This window comes from Setaria italica, chromosome V (genome assembly GCF_000263155.2).
Source record: "Setaria italica strain Yugu1 chromosome V, Setaria_italica_v2.0, whole genome shotgun sequence".
Taxonomy (NCBI): domain Eukaryota; kingdom Viridiplantae; phylum Streptophyta; class Magnoliopsida; order Poales; family Poaceae; genus Setaria; species Setaria italica.
Genome location: NC_028454.1, coordinates 28,401,819 through 28,415,359, shown reverse-complemented (window position 1 = coordinate 28,415,359; position 13,541 = coordinate 28,401,819). Strand labels below are relative to the sequence as shown.

General features: G+C 45.9%; 1 protein-coding gene across 1 annotated transcript; it reads right to left on the bottom strand.

The window, feature by feature from the left end:
- Window positions 1-1,144: 1,144 nt before the first annotated feature.
- Window positions 1,145-8,359, bottom strand: LOC101760844 (proteoglycan 4). Its single transcript, XM_004969096.2, has 4 exons — window positions 5,678-8,359; window positions 4,456-4,563; window positions 3,654-3,763; window positions 1,145-2,337 (listed from the first exon to the last, which is right to left on the bottom strand). Exons 1-4 carry the CDS (start codon window positions 8,268-8,270, stop codon window positions 2,260-2,262), a joined length of 2,889 nt encoding a protein of 962 aa, XP_004969153.1. The 5' UTR covers window positions 8,271-8,359; the 3' UTR covers window positions 1,145-2,259.
- Between the last annotated feature and the right edge of the window lie 5,182 nt (window positions 8,360-13,541).

Here is a 13,541-nt window from a genome sequence, read left to right as displayed (position 1 = left end):
GGTCGCCGGCGCCTCGTCGCCCTCCGCCTCCGAGCTCCATGCGCGGCGACTGCAGTCTGCAGTGGTGGGGGTGGGGCCGCGTGTTATCCCGGCCTTACGTCAATGGAGCTGGTTTTCCTTAGCCGCCATAGTAGGCCTTCGACGGGTCTTTAGGCCCAGGGAAGAATTCGGCCCATCTAGGAGTCCCAGAATCCTCCAAAATGAGAACTCATAATCTTGGCCTCTTGGATTTTCTGATGATGAAAATACTCAACAGTGAATCATTTCAGGTAAAACTTCTACCATGGCGAATTTTGCCACCAAGGGCCTCGCCGAATTTCATTACCAACAAGCAACGAAATTAGACGTCACAGGTTCATAACGGTGACTCTACACCTGAAAAGAAAGTAACCAGCATGACAGACGCAAAGGATTGACCCGGTTGGAGAAGAACATTCACCAGGAACCTATTCTGGATTACAAGATTTCCACCAGTAGCTACCAGAAGAAAAGAGAAACAAAAGCATCTCAGCAGCTGGGGGGCTACTCTTCAGAAAATAGTGGGTGTGAGTTCAACGCAGCAGCAGCACCCTGAACCCATGTCTTCCACTGTTTCTTCACGAGGATAGAAGTGCAGCGCCACCCCCTTTCATTGCTTCTGCTCCCGCTTCCATGTTCTGCTTGTCATCCTGCTTCTGGAGGCCTGCCCAGTATGATATAAAAGAAGAAGCTAAGCAGATAACCTCTGTAGGAGATTTAATCTGTTTTTTCTCAAAACAAACCGCATTCCTAGTTTTCTATATTACCCAACAAATCGCTGACACAGGCAAGCAAAGTGAATATTTTTGTTTTGTGGCATATATCTCCTAACCCATTCCCAAAACTGTGTGAAAGTGGATGGTCGAACACCAATCACCATTGCAATCAAGCTCCAAATACATCTTGCCAGTAACAATCAAAGAAAATGTGTTGTATGGACTCATACGTATTAGAAAATAGCATCTTTTACCCCCCCTGCCAGTTGCGTTTCAGGATGTTATCTTTGGTAAGATGGCATTTTCATGTACTAACCACATAAGATTTTGATCCTTAATGGGATTTTGGATTTCCATGTCTTAATGTGAGGATTGCCAATTTCGGTACTGCACATATAGGAGTACAATGATTTAACAGTAAATGATCCAGATTTCCCCTAGATCCATTTTGGTTTATCTCTATCAGGAGAGCATATCTCTCATTTGCCTTAGTTGATTTGGAGCTCTTTTGTCTAACCATCTGTGGAAGGTTAATCTCCAACCTCTCGCAACCATATTTGCTACACTCACTGTTTGATCAATACATATATTACAGCCATGTTTGCTACACTCACTGTTTGATCAATACATATATTGTACAGATCCTGAAATTTATCTCTTAGAGGGACCATTCCCCGAACAAAAGTCAGTATTTTGACCATTTCCCATTGTAATAACTATACCTTTTGGTAAATATCTTTGACCTTTAACAAATCATTCCAAACCGGAGAGTTGTTGGGCTTAGTCTTTAATTGAGCTATACCCCTTTCAATCTTCTTGTACTTTTTCCTCACTGCCAAAGTCCTTCATTTTCTAGTTTCCACAACCATGAGACTCAGGTTCATTTTCCTCAAATCCTTAATTCCTAAACCACCTTTCTGTTTTCTACCATGGCGAATTGGTGATATGGCAACCCAAATTTCTCGAGGCCAGTGGGTTTCTTGCAGTTGGGACCTTGGGGGTCGAAGCTTTTGCCGGTTCTTGGAGCCTTGAGGGTAAAAATGCCACGAAGGTACCAAATTTTACTGCACAGGTACTAAATCCCTGTACCTCTCAAGTATAATTTGCGAAACCGGTGCTTACCAAGGACCGCAGAACACTTTTGGAACCTTCAACGCACATTAGTGAGAAGGGCTCTCACTGAGTACAGGAAACGTATCATCTGAAAGCACCATACCGGCACCCGTCTTATGTCTTACCCCGCTCCAGATGCAGTCGAGTGTAAACAGTTCATCTTCCCTATGGACAAGCTAAGCAGTATGACCGCAGGATGTGATCTTTTCATTTCACAGTTAATTCTGGAGATACTATCTAGGATTTCCCTTTCGTCCACCCACGCTACAGGCTGCATCTGAAGCTATCCACAGTGCCATTTGTGGTTACACTGCCAAAGACTTGCAAGTTTCCCATGGGCCATGGCGGCATCTGAAGCTTCTGGCATTACAGGGAGCATCCAGGCTACATGACTGAACATGGTTAAGCCTGACTAGCTCTGGTGAGCTACTTCTTGTGGGTGAGGTGACACACTCTGTTCCGTTGATATCCGAGGACGAACATTGCGCTCCTGGCAAAAGAAAATTTGAAGAGATTAGTGCATGTTTTTGCCTGAAGCTTGATAGTTCTTTTGATTGCAAGATATGACGAGTATGTCAATGACACATGGTACCACTGTACCAGGCGCCAGTTGTAATTGAACAGCATGATGGTATGTGGCACTTTTCACAAAACTATAAAGGCACGCTGCTTAACTTGTTTAACAATGGGTGATGTTATTAATTGGTGTGGAGATGGGTGACATTTCTATTGGTAACATGAGCAGGTCTATTGATACAACACTTCTAGTGCAGCAATTATACTACCTAAAACTATGAGAATGGTGATTTAGCTCACCGCCCTGGCTCATAGTGTAGTACAGATTGAACAGAGCAGTCTGGATCTCAAAAGGATTTTGACAGTTCTCTTTGTATCTGGAACTTGAAACTATCCCTGAGGATTGACGCGCTGCCTGGTTAGTGGCGAGGAATAGCATCTTGGAAATGTGGTAATTCAGTACCTATGTTGTCCTATGGTTAAGTATATTTGGAGCGTGTTTTAATGTTCAATGGTTCTGCAAACAATTCCAAACGCAGTGCAACAACTTTATGTAGATTGAAACACCCAGTTCAATGTGAATGAATAGTCACAAGTTAGTGGCAGTTGCAAATGGAAGAATTTGGTCAACCTGGAAATGCAGGAACAACGCATGCTGCCAGCACAACTTACTACATGGTCCTGCCTTTGTATGTTTTGTGTCACTGGATTGAATTTTTGGCTGGACTACAAAAGGAGGCATGCAAGGCTCTTCAACAGCAATCCACGCTATTGTGGTGGGTGGCAGAAGAGGAATTCAGTAGGATTCAAGTTTGGGCACCAGTAGATCGACCAGAGGCTACTCAATGTGGCGAAATATGATTGTCAAGTTTTAATGCCTGTTTCGTTTTGTTCTATAGTGTCCACTTTTCAGTAGGTTGCTAGGTTACAGAATCATATCATTCTTTGGTACGGCCAGCGGTAGCCTAGTGCATTTGTATTTTTAAGTTTTTAATTTGGAACTATGTAAGTTTGTTCATATAATGAAACTAGACAAGACTTCTGACTCAGAAACAAATATTTATCTTATAACATATACAAAACTAGATGAATTTGAAATTAGAATCTAAGGTGCAAATATTCCATAAAAGGTAGATAAATAAGTTGAGTGAGACCTCAAAAACTTAAGCAAGCATATAAGTAGTGATCTCACCATTACAGTGGCATGCACCTTATTTTTCCATCAAAATATATTAGGATAAAAAAGCACATGTAGCAGGTAAACTATGTGACAAGTCGTAGTTCACTTACTCCGATTTCAGTGACAAAAAGACAGTTGGAACATTTAACAGCAGGAGCCCCAAAAGGATACATCAACAATGTATCACACTCCCCACAATACACCTTACCAACTTGATGTTCTGCCAAGGAAGGGAAAAAAAGGTAAAAACAATCTTTGAATGATAAGAAAGCACATAGATAACTTTAACGTGAGTTTGTAAAAAGCTATGGAAGCATTAATAAACCTACAAGAGCAAGTTAATATAATTTTTTAGCAGAAAAAATATCAGGCAGAAATGTTGTGTAAAAAATTTCGAAGGGAATGTATAATGCAACTTAAAGCAAAGGATAAGAATTCTCTGCTAACCAAGTTTATGTTGATATACTTGGAAAATCAAACTACACCTGTAAAACTTAGACAATGATATAGAAACGAAACTTTTGAGACAAAAAACACAGTTAAATAATTACAGCAGAATTCCTCCAAGTTCATCTAAGCCTTCTTCAGTCTACTATAAATATAACTCCATCCCTAGTTCATGGAACCTTTTTTACTCACTTTTCCCTGTTTTGCTTCTATTTACATGCCACTAATCAATGGAAGTAACGATGCTGGCCACAGGCCACATTAATTCTGTCAATGATTGATGGGCAATTTGGCATCTGGCATCCACCTTAACTCCCATACATGAGCTTAAATGGACTTATATTGGGGATCAGAGGGAGTAAGAAATAAGGTGGTTGGTAATGAAGTTATTTCAAAGACAACAATTGCGAATAATGTACCAATAGAATAAGGAGAGACAATGTTTGACATAGAAATAGCACGCACCTTCCAATACAAGGTTTATTGTCCAACAACCAAAACACTGAACATGAACAGCACCCTTGGGATATGCAAGAAGCTGACGACAACATCCACATACCATTTGACCCATTTCTGCGCAATTCACCAGCAAGGTCAAAAAATAACGCAATGAAACATACAAGTCCCACATTAAACAAAATAGTTTTTAGAAGAATAAATCAACATCAAAGCCTTTCAGTCCCAAGCCACTTATAAAAAGCAATCCATATGTACCTCTAAACCAAAGAAACCAGATTCTGTACAAATGACGAAATTGGGTCTGTCATAACTCATAATAGTATTCCATCTTTATGGTTGTATCTAATAGTGACTTAGAAGAGCTGTATACAATGTATAGTAGCATCTGTAGGTAGTTTAAAGATGAACACACAAAAATTTAGATCAAACCTCAAAGCAAGTGCTTGTTTACCATACTGCCCATACAGATTTGGTCTTTTAATTTTTCCTTAAAGAAAAGTATGTTACTATTGTAGTTTCCAATTGCAAACAAACAGCACAACTTCCATAACTCTGCAATTCCCCTCTTTTTTGTCTGATAAAGAGACTGGCTTGTTGATAAAATAATGACAAAATGTCCTGAATCATTTTATCAGGGACTAAAAGGTAAAATCAATATCCTTTTTTTTTATAGTGCCTCAATTAGCAAACGAATTGCATATTCCACAAAAGGTCCATGTCTTCACATAAGCTCTGTGGTATCACAACTCAAACTAAGATCTATTTTTGGAATCTCCTATGGAGATGTCCAGCATCATGGTCAAGGGCCTTGCAGATGCCAGGGTTGTCCTCAAGCCTGCTTCTAAAGAGCCCAAAGAGAAGTTCTCAGGGTCATTGTCAATGTACCTACAGGCTTGAGCTTTATGTATCAAAGCTTTCTCATCGTATCTTCATGCAGCAGCTTGGTATGGTATGCTTAGTTACAGTACCTTTCTTGTTTTAAAAAAAGGATATATTTTGGCATGCGGTAAGTAAACTGATAATCTTTGTCCAGTGCGTTATTGTTGAACAAGTGTGCTGGTACAAGATATGGAGATATCAATGGAGCAATAAGATAGTAGCACAGAACATACCCCCCCCCCCTCCTTTAAGTATGTTCTCATAAGCCATGAACCCGATAGATGACTACAAAAGTACCAAGTCAACACAACAGAAATATAAGTCCGCAAAAGGATGGAAAAATACTGACCAAACTTCATGCTAAGAGGCGGTGGCAGTGGTAGCTGTTCCGAGGAGTCCAGATTTTCATAACCTGGGGGTGCAACCTCTGGCGAACAATTAGTATTCTTCACAGAGGGAGAAGATGGATGCTGCTCTGGCTGTGGCAGTGACCTCTCTTCGCTCTTCAATGGCGACTGCTGCCGGGTTGCACTTTCCATGTCTGCATCTGTAGCCTGCAATGGAGATAACGGCAGATTCGTTTTGTTTGACTTCACAATCGCAGGCATAGTAGCTGATGAATGTGCGGAGGGATCTATTGTCTCAGCTAGACAAGGAGAGGTCTGTTGAAAGGACTCCGAATTCTCAAAACTTGTAGGAGCTATCTCTGGTGATGTAGGAGCAGCGTGAACTGCAGCAGGAGATGCTTGTGGCTCTAAGTTTGGCAATGGGTCATCACAACCATTTTCCAGTGCTGCAGGCAGAATAGACCCATTTGCTTCTTCCGTTGCTCCTGTTACAGACACTGGATGACGCATTTGTTCCATTGTGACTGTCTTGGTCCCTGCATCAGCCAAGGCATCTGGGGTCTCATCAGGAGGAAGAACCACAGCTGGTGGCAGCAGCTGCTGTGCGGACTCCACATTCTCAGACCCTGAAGGCGCCATCCTTAGTGAACAGGCCGTATGCTGTGCTACATGAGAAGGCACAAGGGGGGTTTCAGGTGGCAATGACTTCCCTGCTTTACTCTCTGATGATGGTGCCACGGCTGGTGCAGCATCCATGTCTAAATCCATCGCCTCCAATGCAGATGCAGAAGATGACTGCGGAGCTCCCTTTGATGTCACATGCATGGCCTTCATATTCTCAAAGCCCGGAGGTGCTGTATCCAGTGAACAGGGTGCAGCTTGCATCGTGGGAGAAGGTGATCTTGGCAGCGGCTCTTGCAGTGAACCCCCTGTTCCACTCTGCAACTGTGGCAATCGCCACCGCTCTGTGCCTGTCTCAACATCCGTTGCCTCCAATGCCAGCACTGAGCAAGCCTTTTCCACAGATGTCCCTGCCTTGGTGGAAGCCACATCTGGCAAGGCGTATGTGGTTTCACATAGCGGTGGAATAGTCGGTTGCGGTAGCCATGACGACTTACAATTCTCAAAGCCCGGAGGTGGCATATCTGGTGAACATGGTGCAGCTTCCATCATGGGAGAGCATGACCCCAGAGGTGGTTGCAGCGATCGGACCTCTGCCCTACTTTTCAACGGTGGGAGTAGGCCAGGTGATATGTTTATCTCCACATCCATGGCCTCCGATGCAGGCAGTGACTCAGTTGCTGCATCTGGCGTCATGCCCACAGGATTGATGGCAGCCACTTGTACCACATTGTGTGTGGATTCAGCGAGAGTAGGAGACGACAGTGGCAACCATTGAGACTTAAAATCTTCAAACCCTGGAGGAGCCATCTCCGGTGAACAAGGCTCAGCTTCCAATATAGAAGTTTTCGATGTTTGCACTGGCTCCTGCAACGACCTCTCTGCCCCAAACTCTAATGACACAGTAGCTTCTTCTGAAGCCACAGCTGATGCCTCATTCGTCGCTGCATTTGACCAGCCATATGTGCTTTCAGCTGGAGGTGGCGGCTGTGGTGGCCATACAGACTTTGGATTTTCACCTCGCAGAGGCGCTGTTTCTAAGCAAGGTGGTCGCAGCTGTTGCTGTGACAGCATTTCTTCTGATCCAATCTCCCATGCTGGAAGCATACCAGTTGTGATGTCCATGTCCCGGTTTGTTACCTCTGGCACAGGCAGTGATCCAGCAGCTTTTTCTAGCGTCCCTTCCACTGCCTCATCCACAGCTGCATCCAGTGAGGCGTCTGTGCTTTCAGCTGGATGGCATGGCTGCGGCGATGGTTGTGCAGGCTCCAAATTTTCACATAGCGTAGGGGATGGTGGACGCGGCTTCTGCTGTGACAACAACCCTTCTGGCCCACTCTCCATTGGCAGAGTCAGCGGCGCGGGCGCGGTGCGCGAGTCCGCGTCCATCGTCTCGGGCGCAAGGGATGGCCGAGCAGCTTCCTCCTGGTCCTGGGACGCCATTGCTGTCGCCCCGGTAGTAGAGGGATCAGTGGAGATATGTGCGGTCGTAGCTGGAGGAGTACGTGGCGGCGACGGCGGCTGTGGCGCATCCTCCGGTGAGGCCCCAACGATTTGGGGAGATGGAGAGGGAGAAGGCGACGGGGCCGAGGCCGCTACCTCGTGAGAGACCTCAACTGCCACGTCCTTCGGAAGCGGCGAAGGGGAAGCGACATTCTCCGTGGGAATCGCTTCAAAAGCAGATGATGCTGCGGGCTCCGCCTCTGGAGGAGGAGGGTGCGAAGGCGGCGGTTCCGCCTCATCGATCGGCGTTGGAGGCAGCGGTTCCGCCTCCGAATGCTCCACCGTGGATTGCTCTGCAGGGGGTGGTGGGACAGGGGTGAACTGATCGGGATTGGCCATCTCCGGTGGAGCAGCGGTGGTCAGGGAGGGGTTCTCTTGAGTAGGATGGAGTCTGGGAGAAGAAGGTGGATGTGGTGATGAGTGCGTATCTGAGGTCTCTGGTGGTTCCGCTGTCTCCGGTGAGGCCGCCATGGGCGCCGGCGACGACGGCGGCGGTGACCAGGGCGGGGAAGCCGGAGCGGTAGCGGGGCGAGAAGCGAGAAGGGCCAGGGGTTACTGTTCTGATAAAACCCGGGCAGGGGCCACACCCTTTTCCCTTTAGTTTTTACCTCGTGCTCGGCCCATTGGGCGCAACTCCTCCGACAGGCCTAGTTGACCGACGGGCTGCTTTGTTTTAGGCTTTATGAGGCCCATGAAATGACTGGCAACGATAAGGGCACACGATGATAATGTGGTCTGATATGTATATTTGATTATAGATATACAGAAATATTAGGTCGCAATTGTGGAGGTACAGCACGTTACCAGATTGAAGTGAGAAAAAAGTTGCATGCTTGTATGACACTAAAATGTCGAATTTTCAATGGTTGCTTAACTTTTTCTAAATCGCTAAATTAGGTACATGATCTAGTAAAATGTTGATTAAGATTACAAAATTGAGGTAAGTTCTTTTGAAAATCATTGCATTAGGTCTCATGACATGTGCACAAGGTCGAAGGTTCTAAATAGCTAACTATAATATCTCAGCTATAGCTTTTTTTTTTTTACTTTAAAACACGAGGCATCGATCCACACACATATAGCTACACTACTACGACACAACCTCTACAGGTCCAAATAGCCCCTCTATTTGTCATAGCGTTGATATCTATACTCCATCCGTCTCAAATTACTATTTGTTTTGGCTTTTTTAATACGTAACTTTTGCTATATACCTAGATATATATTATGCCTAGATACGAAGTAAAAAGTTATCTATCTAGAAAAAGCCAAAACGAATAGTAATTTATTACGGAGTACGAACATACCAAAATAGCAAGCTAATTTTAAAATCCAATTGTATTAGAAGGCCCAAGTATGTCACGTATAAGTCTCGACTATGATAATATAACATGACGACAAAGAAATTGACTTAGCAAGTAAGGTCAAATTAAAAGAAAGAGGAGGAAGGTTCTTATAGATGATGAAGTAGGACCTAGCTCATGTTTAGTTCACTCCAAAATTCCAACTTTAGCACTATGCAAAAAAAAAATCTCCATCATATCAAACTTGCGGTACATGCATGGAGTACTGAATGTAGACGAAATCAAAAACTAATTGCACAGTTTTGTTGTACTTTGCGAGACGAATCTTTTGAGCCTAATTAGTCAATATTTGGACAATAATTCATAAATACAAACGAAACGCTACAGTGTTGCTACAGTATTTTTAACACCCTAAAGTTGGGCAGCTAAACAAAGCCCTAATGGCTATGGATATCTCATGGGCATGTGTCAAATAGTTATGAAGGGCTTTTGGATGTGCATATTATTTCTCTAGTTTTTTTTTACCAAATCACTATGAGGCGTAATAACTAGCCATAGTTACTACGGTTTCTTTTCCCGTCATCCTCACCTGGCAAAGTTACAAATTAAATCCGCTATATAGAAGGTTGCATGTGCATGACGTCAATAATAATTCCAATAGTCATATAAATTTTTTTGCTTAACGTCTTTTTGAAATGATGCATTAATCCTTTCCACTACGGCACTACCACAACATATAATACAGTAAGACAAGAAAAAACAACTTCAACTCTTATATTGCGATGTACGTTTTGTTTTGCAAAACTAGTAAACTACATGTGGATTGATAAAAAAACTGCAGGATTAAACATTTCAAGGACTCATCAGATAACTACTGGCTTAATTAGTTTACTAAACAAGAGAGTTATGGAACTTCACTAGAGAACTGATTTGTACTGATAGCAGATTTACTGATCTTCGTTTGTGAAGGATGCAGTGCTGGAGGCATGTGGGCCATAAAATAGCCAGCCTGCATATCACTCATGATTTGTCAAGTGGCATAGCTGGATGCAATACCCGTTTATCCACAGCAAATCGAGACCTGGCTGGCAGGTCAAATCAACGGTGACTTTGTCACTGATGTTGGGCCCGATGGTGTCAGAGCTCACACGTTGGTGACAGAAGACCGGCTCCATTTGGTTCACGGGACTAAAGTTTTTAGAGGCTAATTTACAAGATGAATCTATTAAACCTAATTAATTCATAATTAAGTACATATTTACTGTAGCGTCACATTGTCATATCATAGACTAAAAAATATATTTACTTTATATTGGGTTATTGAACAATCTATTCAAAAAATATATTTTGATTTAGTAAAGGCCGCCATGTTCAAATTTGCTTGAGTTCGCATGGAACTCTTAAACGTACAGATCATAAACGCACCTCAATGCCAAGTTCAAGTAGGGGCGGGGGACTGCCAAAAGATCAATGGTAAGTAGAGGAGGAGCCAAGTGTCATGCACTTATCATAAGTAGATATATTTTGAAACTAAAAAGGATTTCAACGCATGGAGTTTTTATGTCATATATGGCAGCTGAAGGATTTTTTTCCCCCGAAAGACAGTTGAGGGATTTCTGACAACTTGGTCTACAATTAGCCTGATCGGAACAGCTTGATGTTGCAGGCAGCTATAGCAGCCACCGACAGCCACTGCAGCTTTGGCCATTATCATAATTTGGACATTACCAAAATTTGGAAGGAGTGGTTAGGGTTCGAACAAATATATTGTTACTCTTCTTTGGCCTAGAAGCGTTTGTTGGATCCATGAGCTAAATTTTAGTTCTGCACTTTTAGCTCAAAATTTAGCTCTTAGGATCCAAACAGGTGGGCAAAAAGGGGTAAAGAACTAAATTTTGGACTAAAAATTTTAGCCCCCAAAGAGACCTTAAACTGGGCTAAAAGTGGTCCCTAAGACCAAGTTCCACCCCTACCCCCTTTCCTCTCTCCTCCGCGTGGTCCCTTGCCCCTCCCGCACTCCCTCTCTCCTCCGCCTCCAACGCTCGCGGCCTCCGCCCGACCCCGCCTCCTCTGGCCGGCCCGCCACCTCCACCCGGCCCGCCGCCTTTGCCCGACCCCGCCTCCTCCAGCCAGCCCCCGCCTCCGCCCGACCCCGCCTCCTCCGGCCAGCCCCCGCCTCCGCTCGACCCCGTCACCTCCACCCAACCCGACCTCCTCCGACCAGCCTCCCGCCTCCGGTCGGCCCCACGTCCTCCGCCTACCCCCATGGCCTCCGCCCGCATTTGCAGACGGGGCCGCCCTCGCCGGGTTGATGCGGCCTGGGCGCGAAGCGCTGCCTCCTCCAACTGCGGTGCAAGAAGCTTGGGGGGCGGGGCCGTCCCGGCCGGCGCCGGCGCCGAGGCCGTCGCGTTGCCGGCGGTGTTCGTCGACAGGAAGCTGCTAGGCGGGCGTGACGTTGGTGGCGCGCCGGGGCCGTTGGACTCCGCCATCCTCAGCTGCCCTCGGCGGCAGCGTCCGCGCCGGCCGACCCTGCGGCGCACGGCGGAGAGCGGAGGATGCGGGAGGCGGCGAGCTGCTGCAGGCGATGTGGCTGGAGCAGAGCACAATGGGCCAATAAATGAGGGCAAATCAGTTATTATTTGAAGGAAGACTAAATTTTAGCCCATGGATCCGAACACCCCAGCAGGATTAAAGTTTACTAGTGATCCAAACACCACCTTAGGGCCTGTTTGGATACACCTTGTCCACTTTTAGAACACTTTTAAGACTTGTGCATCCAAACATGGGTCCTAAAAGTGCATTCCTAAACTTTAGGAGGGCCATTTTCACTAGGAGGGTCAAGGGGTACTAATGGATCCTATTTCTCCTAAAAGTGGTCCCCAAGTTCCCCTTTACCCCTATTGCCCTCGCATGCATTGATGACGTGAACAATGCAGGGTAGTTTAGAGGAGTAATTAAGGGGTAAAATAACATTTTCCCTCTAAGGTCCTAAAGATTCTTTAGTAGTCCATCCAAACAGCCATGTACTAAACTTTAGGACTAGCAATTTGAGGATCATAAACTTTAATACACTATTGAATTTTAGGAGTTTGTATCCAAACAGGACCTTAGTTTGATCCACATGAGTAGCTTAGTTTGGAAACATAATAACGATTTTGTCATAAATACTTGTGAAACATTACTCTAAACCATAAGCACGCGTTGCAAAATGGTCGGGTTTTAACTCGCCAACTGCAAACTGCCCGCAGATATTACTTGCAGCGTATTTTACACCAACAGATGAGCGAGAAGCGAGCATCAAATCCCTGCGCCAATTGTGGGGAGCTGACCATCAAATTCCTGCGCCACCGTGCCGTTGTTATACGGGGAGGTCAGCTCGTCACCATGAAACTCACGCCCCCGACTCCGGTCGTGAGTTTGAATTTTGCCCTTGTTTACTTCACCCCCAACTCCCAACTTTGTCACTATGCAAAAAGAAAGATTCCCCATCACATCAAACTTGCGGTACATGCATGGAGTACTAAATGTAGACGAAATTAAAAACTAATTGCACAGTTTTATTGTACTTTGCGAGACGAATCTTTTGAGCCTAATTAGTCAATGTTTGGACAATAATTCACAAATACAAACGAAACGCTACGGTGTGCTACAGTGCTGTAACAGTAATTTAGTACCTCCCAACTTTGACAACAATAAGGCATCAAACTCGGAGTCGGAGGTACTAGCACGAGGGGCAGTCCCGCAGTCGCATGGGCGGCCTGGTGGCTAGTGCGCAGGACGAGGGAGAAAAGTTCAAACAAAAGAAAGCATCCAAACGCCAGGCGTAGGCTCTCAGCTCTCTGCCTTCTCTCCTACCTCCGGTTCAAATGCTCCTCGAGTCCTCGATCGTACCCGCACAGCCGCACTCCTACGTGCCGCTCGTTTCCCTGAGTGCTGGGACCCACCGAAAATTATTCCCCGCCCACTCATTTCCAATGCGCGTTCACCCACGCGTACACCTCGCCCGAATCGTCGACCGATCATTTGCCCCGTATTTCGAAAAAAAATCATTTGCCCCACTACCTGGACCCACCTTCCAACACAGGAGCCCACATGTCATGGGCGTTCTACTCGAGCTTTACCCGTTCCCATCGCAGCAGGCGGGGCCAAGGAGCAGGGGAAGAAGGACTAGCACCCGGGCCGCTGACGTGGCGCCCCTACCTCCCTCGTCGGTCGGTCACCTCACTCGCTCTCCGCCTCTCCCATCACGCCTCATGATTCATGATGAACCGACGCCGCTCCCGGGGCCCGCGCGTCATCCTCAAACGCCTACTCCGCGCGCGCGGGCCCACACCGGCCGCGGGCCACCCTCCGGCGCCGAGCGCCGATGCCGACAGGCGGGCCCGGCTCCGCCGGCCCACGGTGAGGTCGGTTCACACGAGGCGGCGCAGTGGCCGAC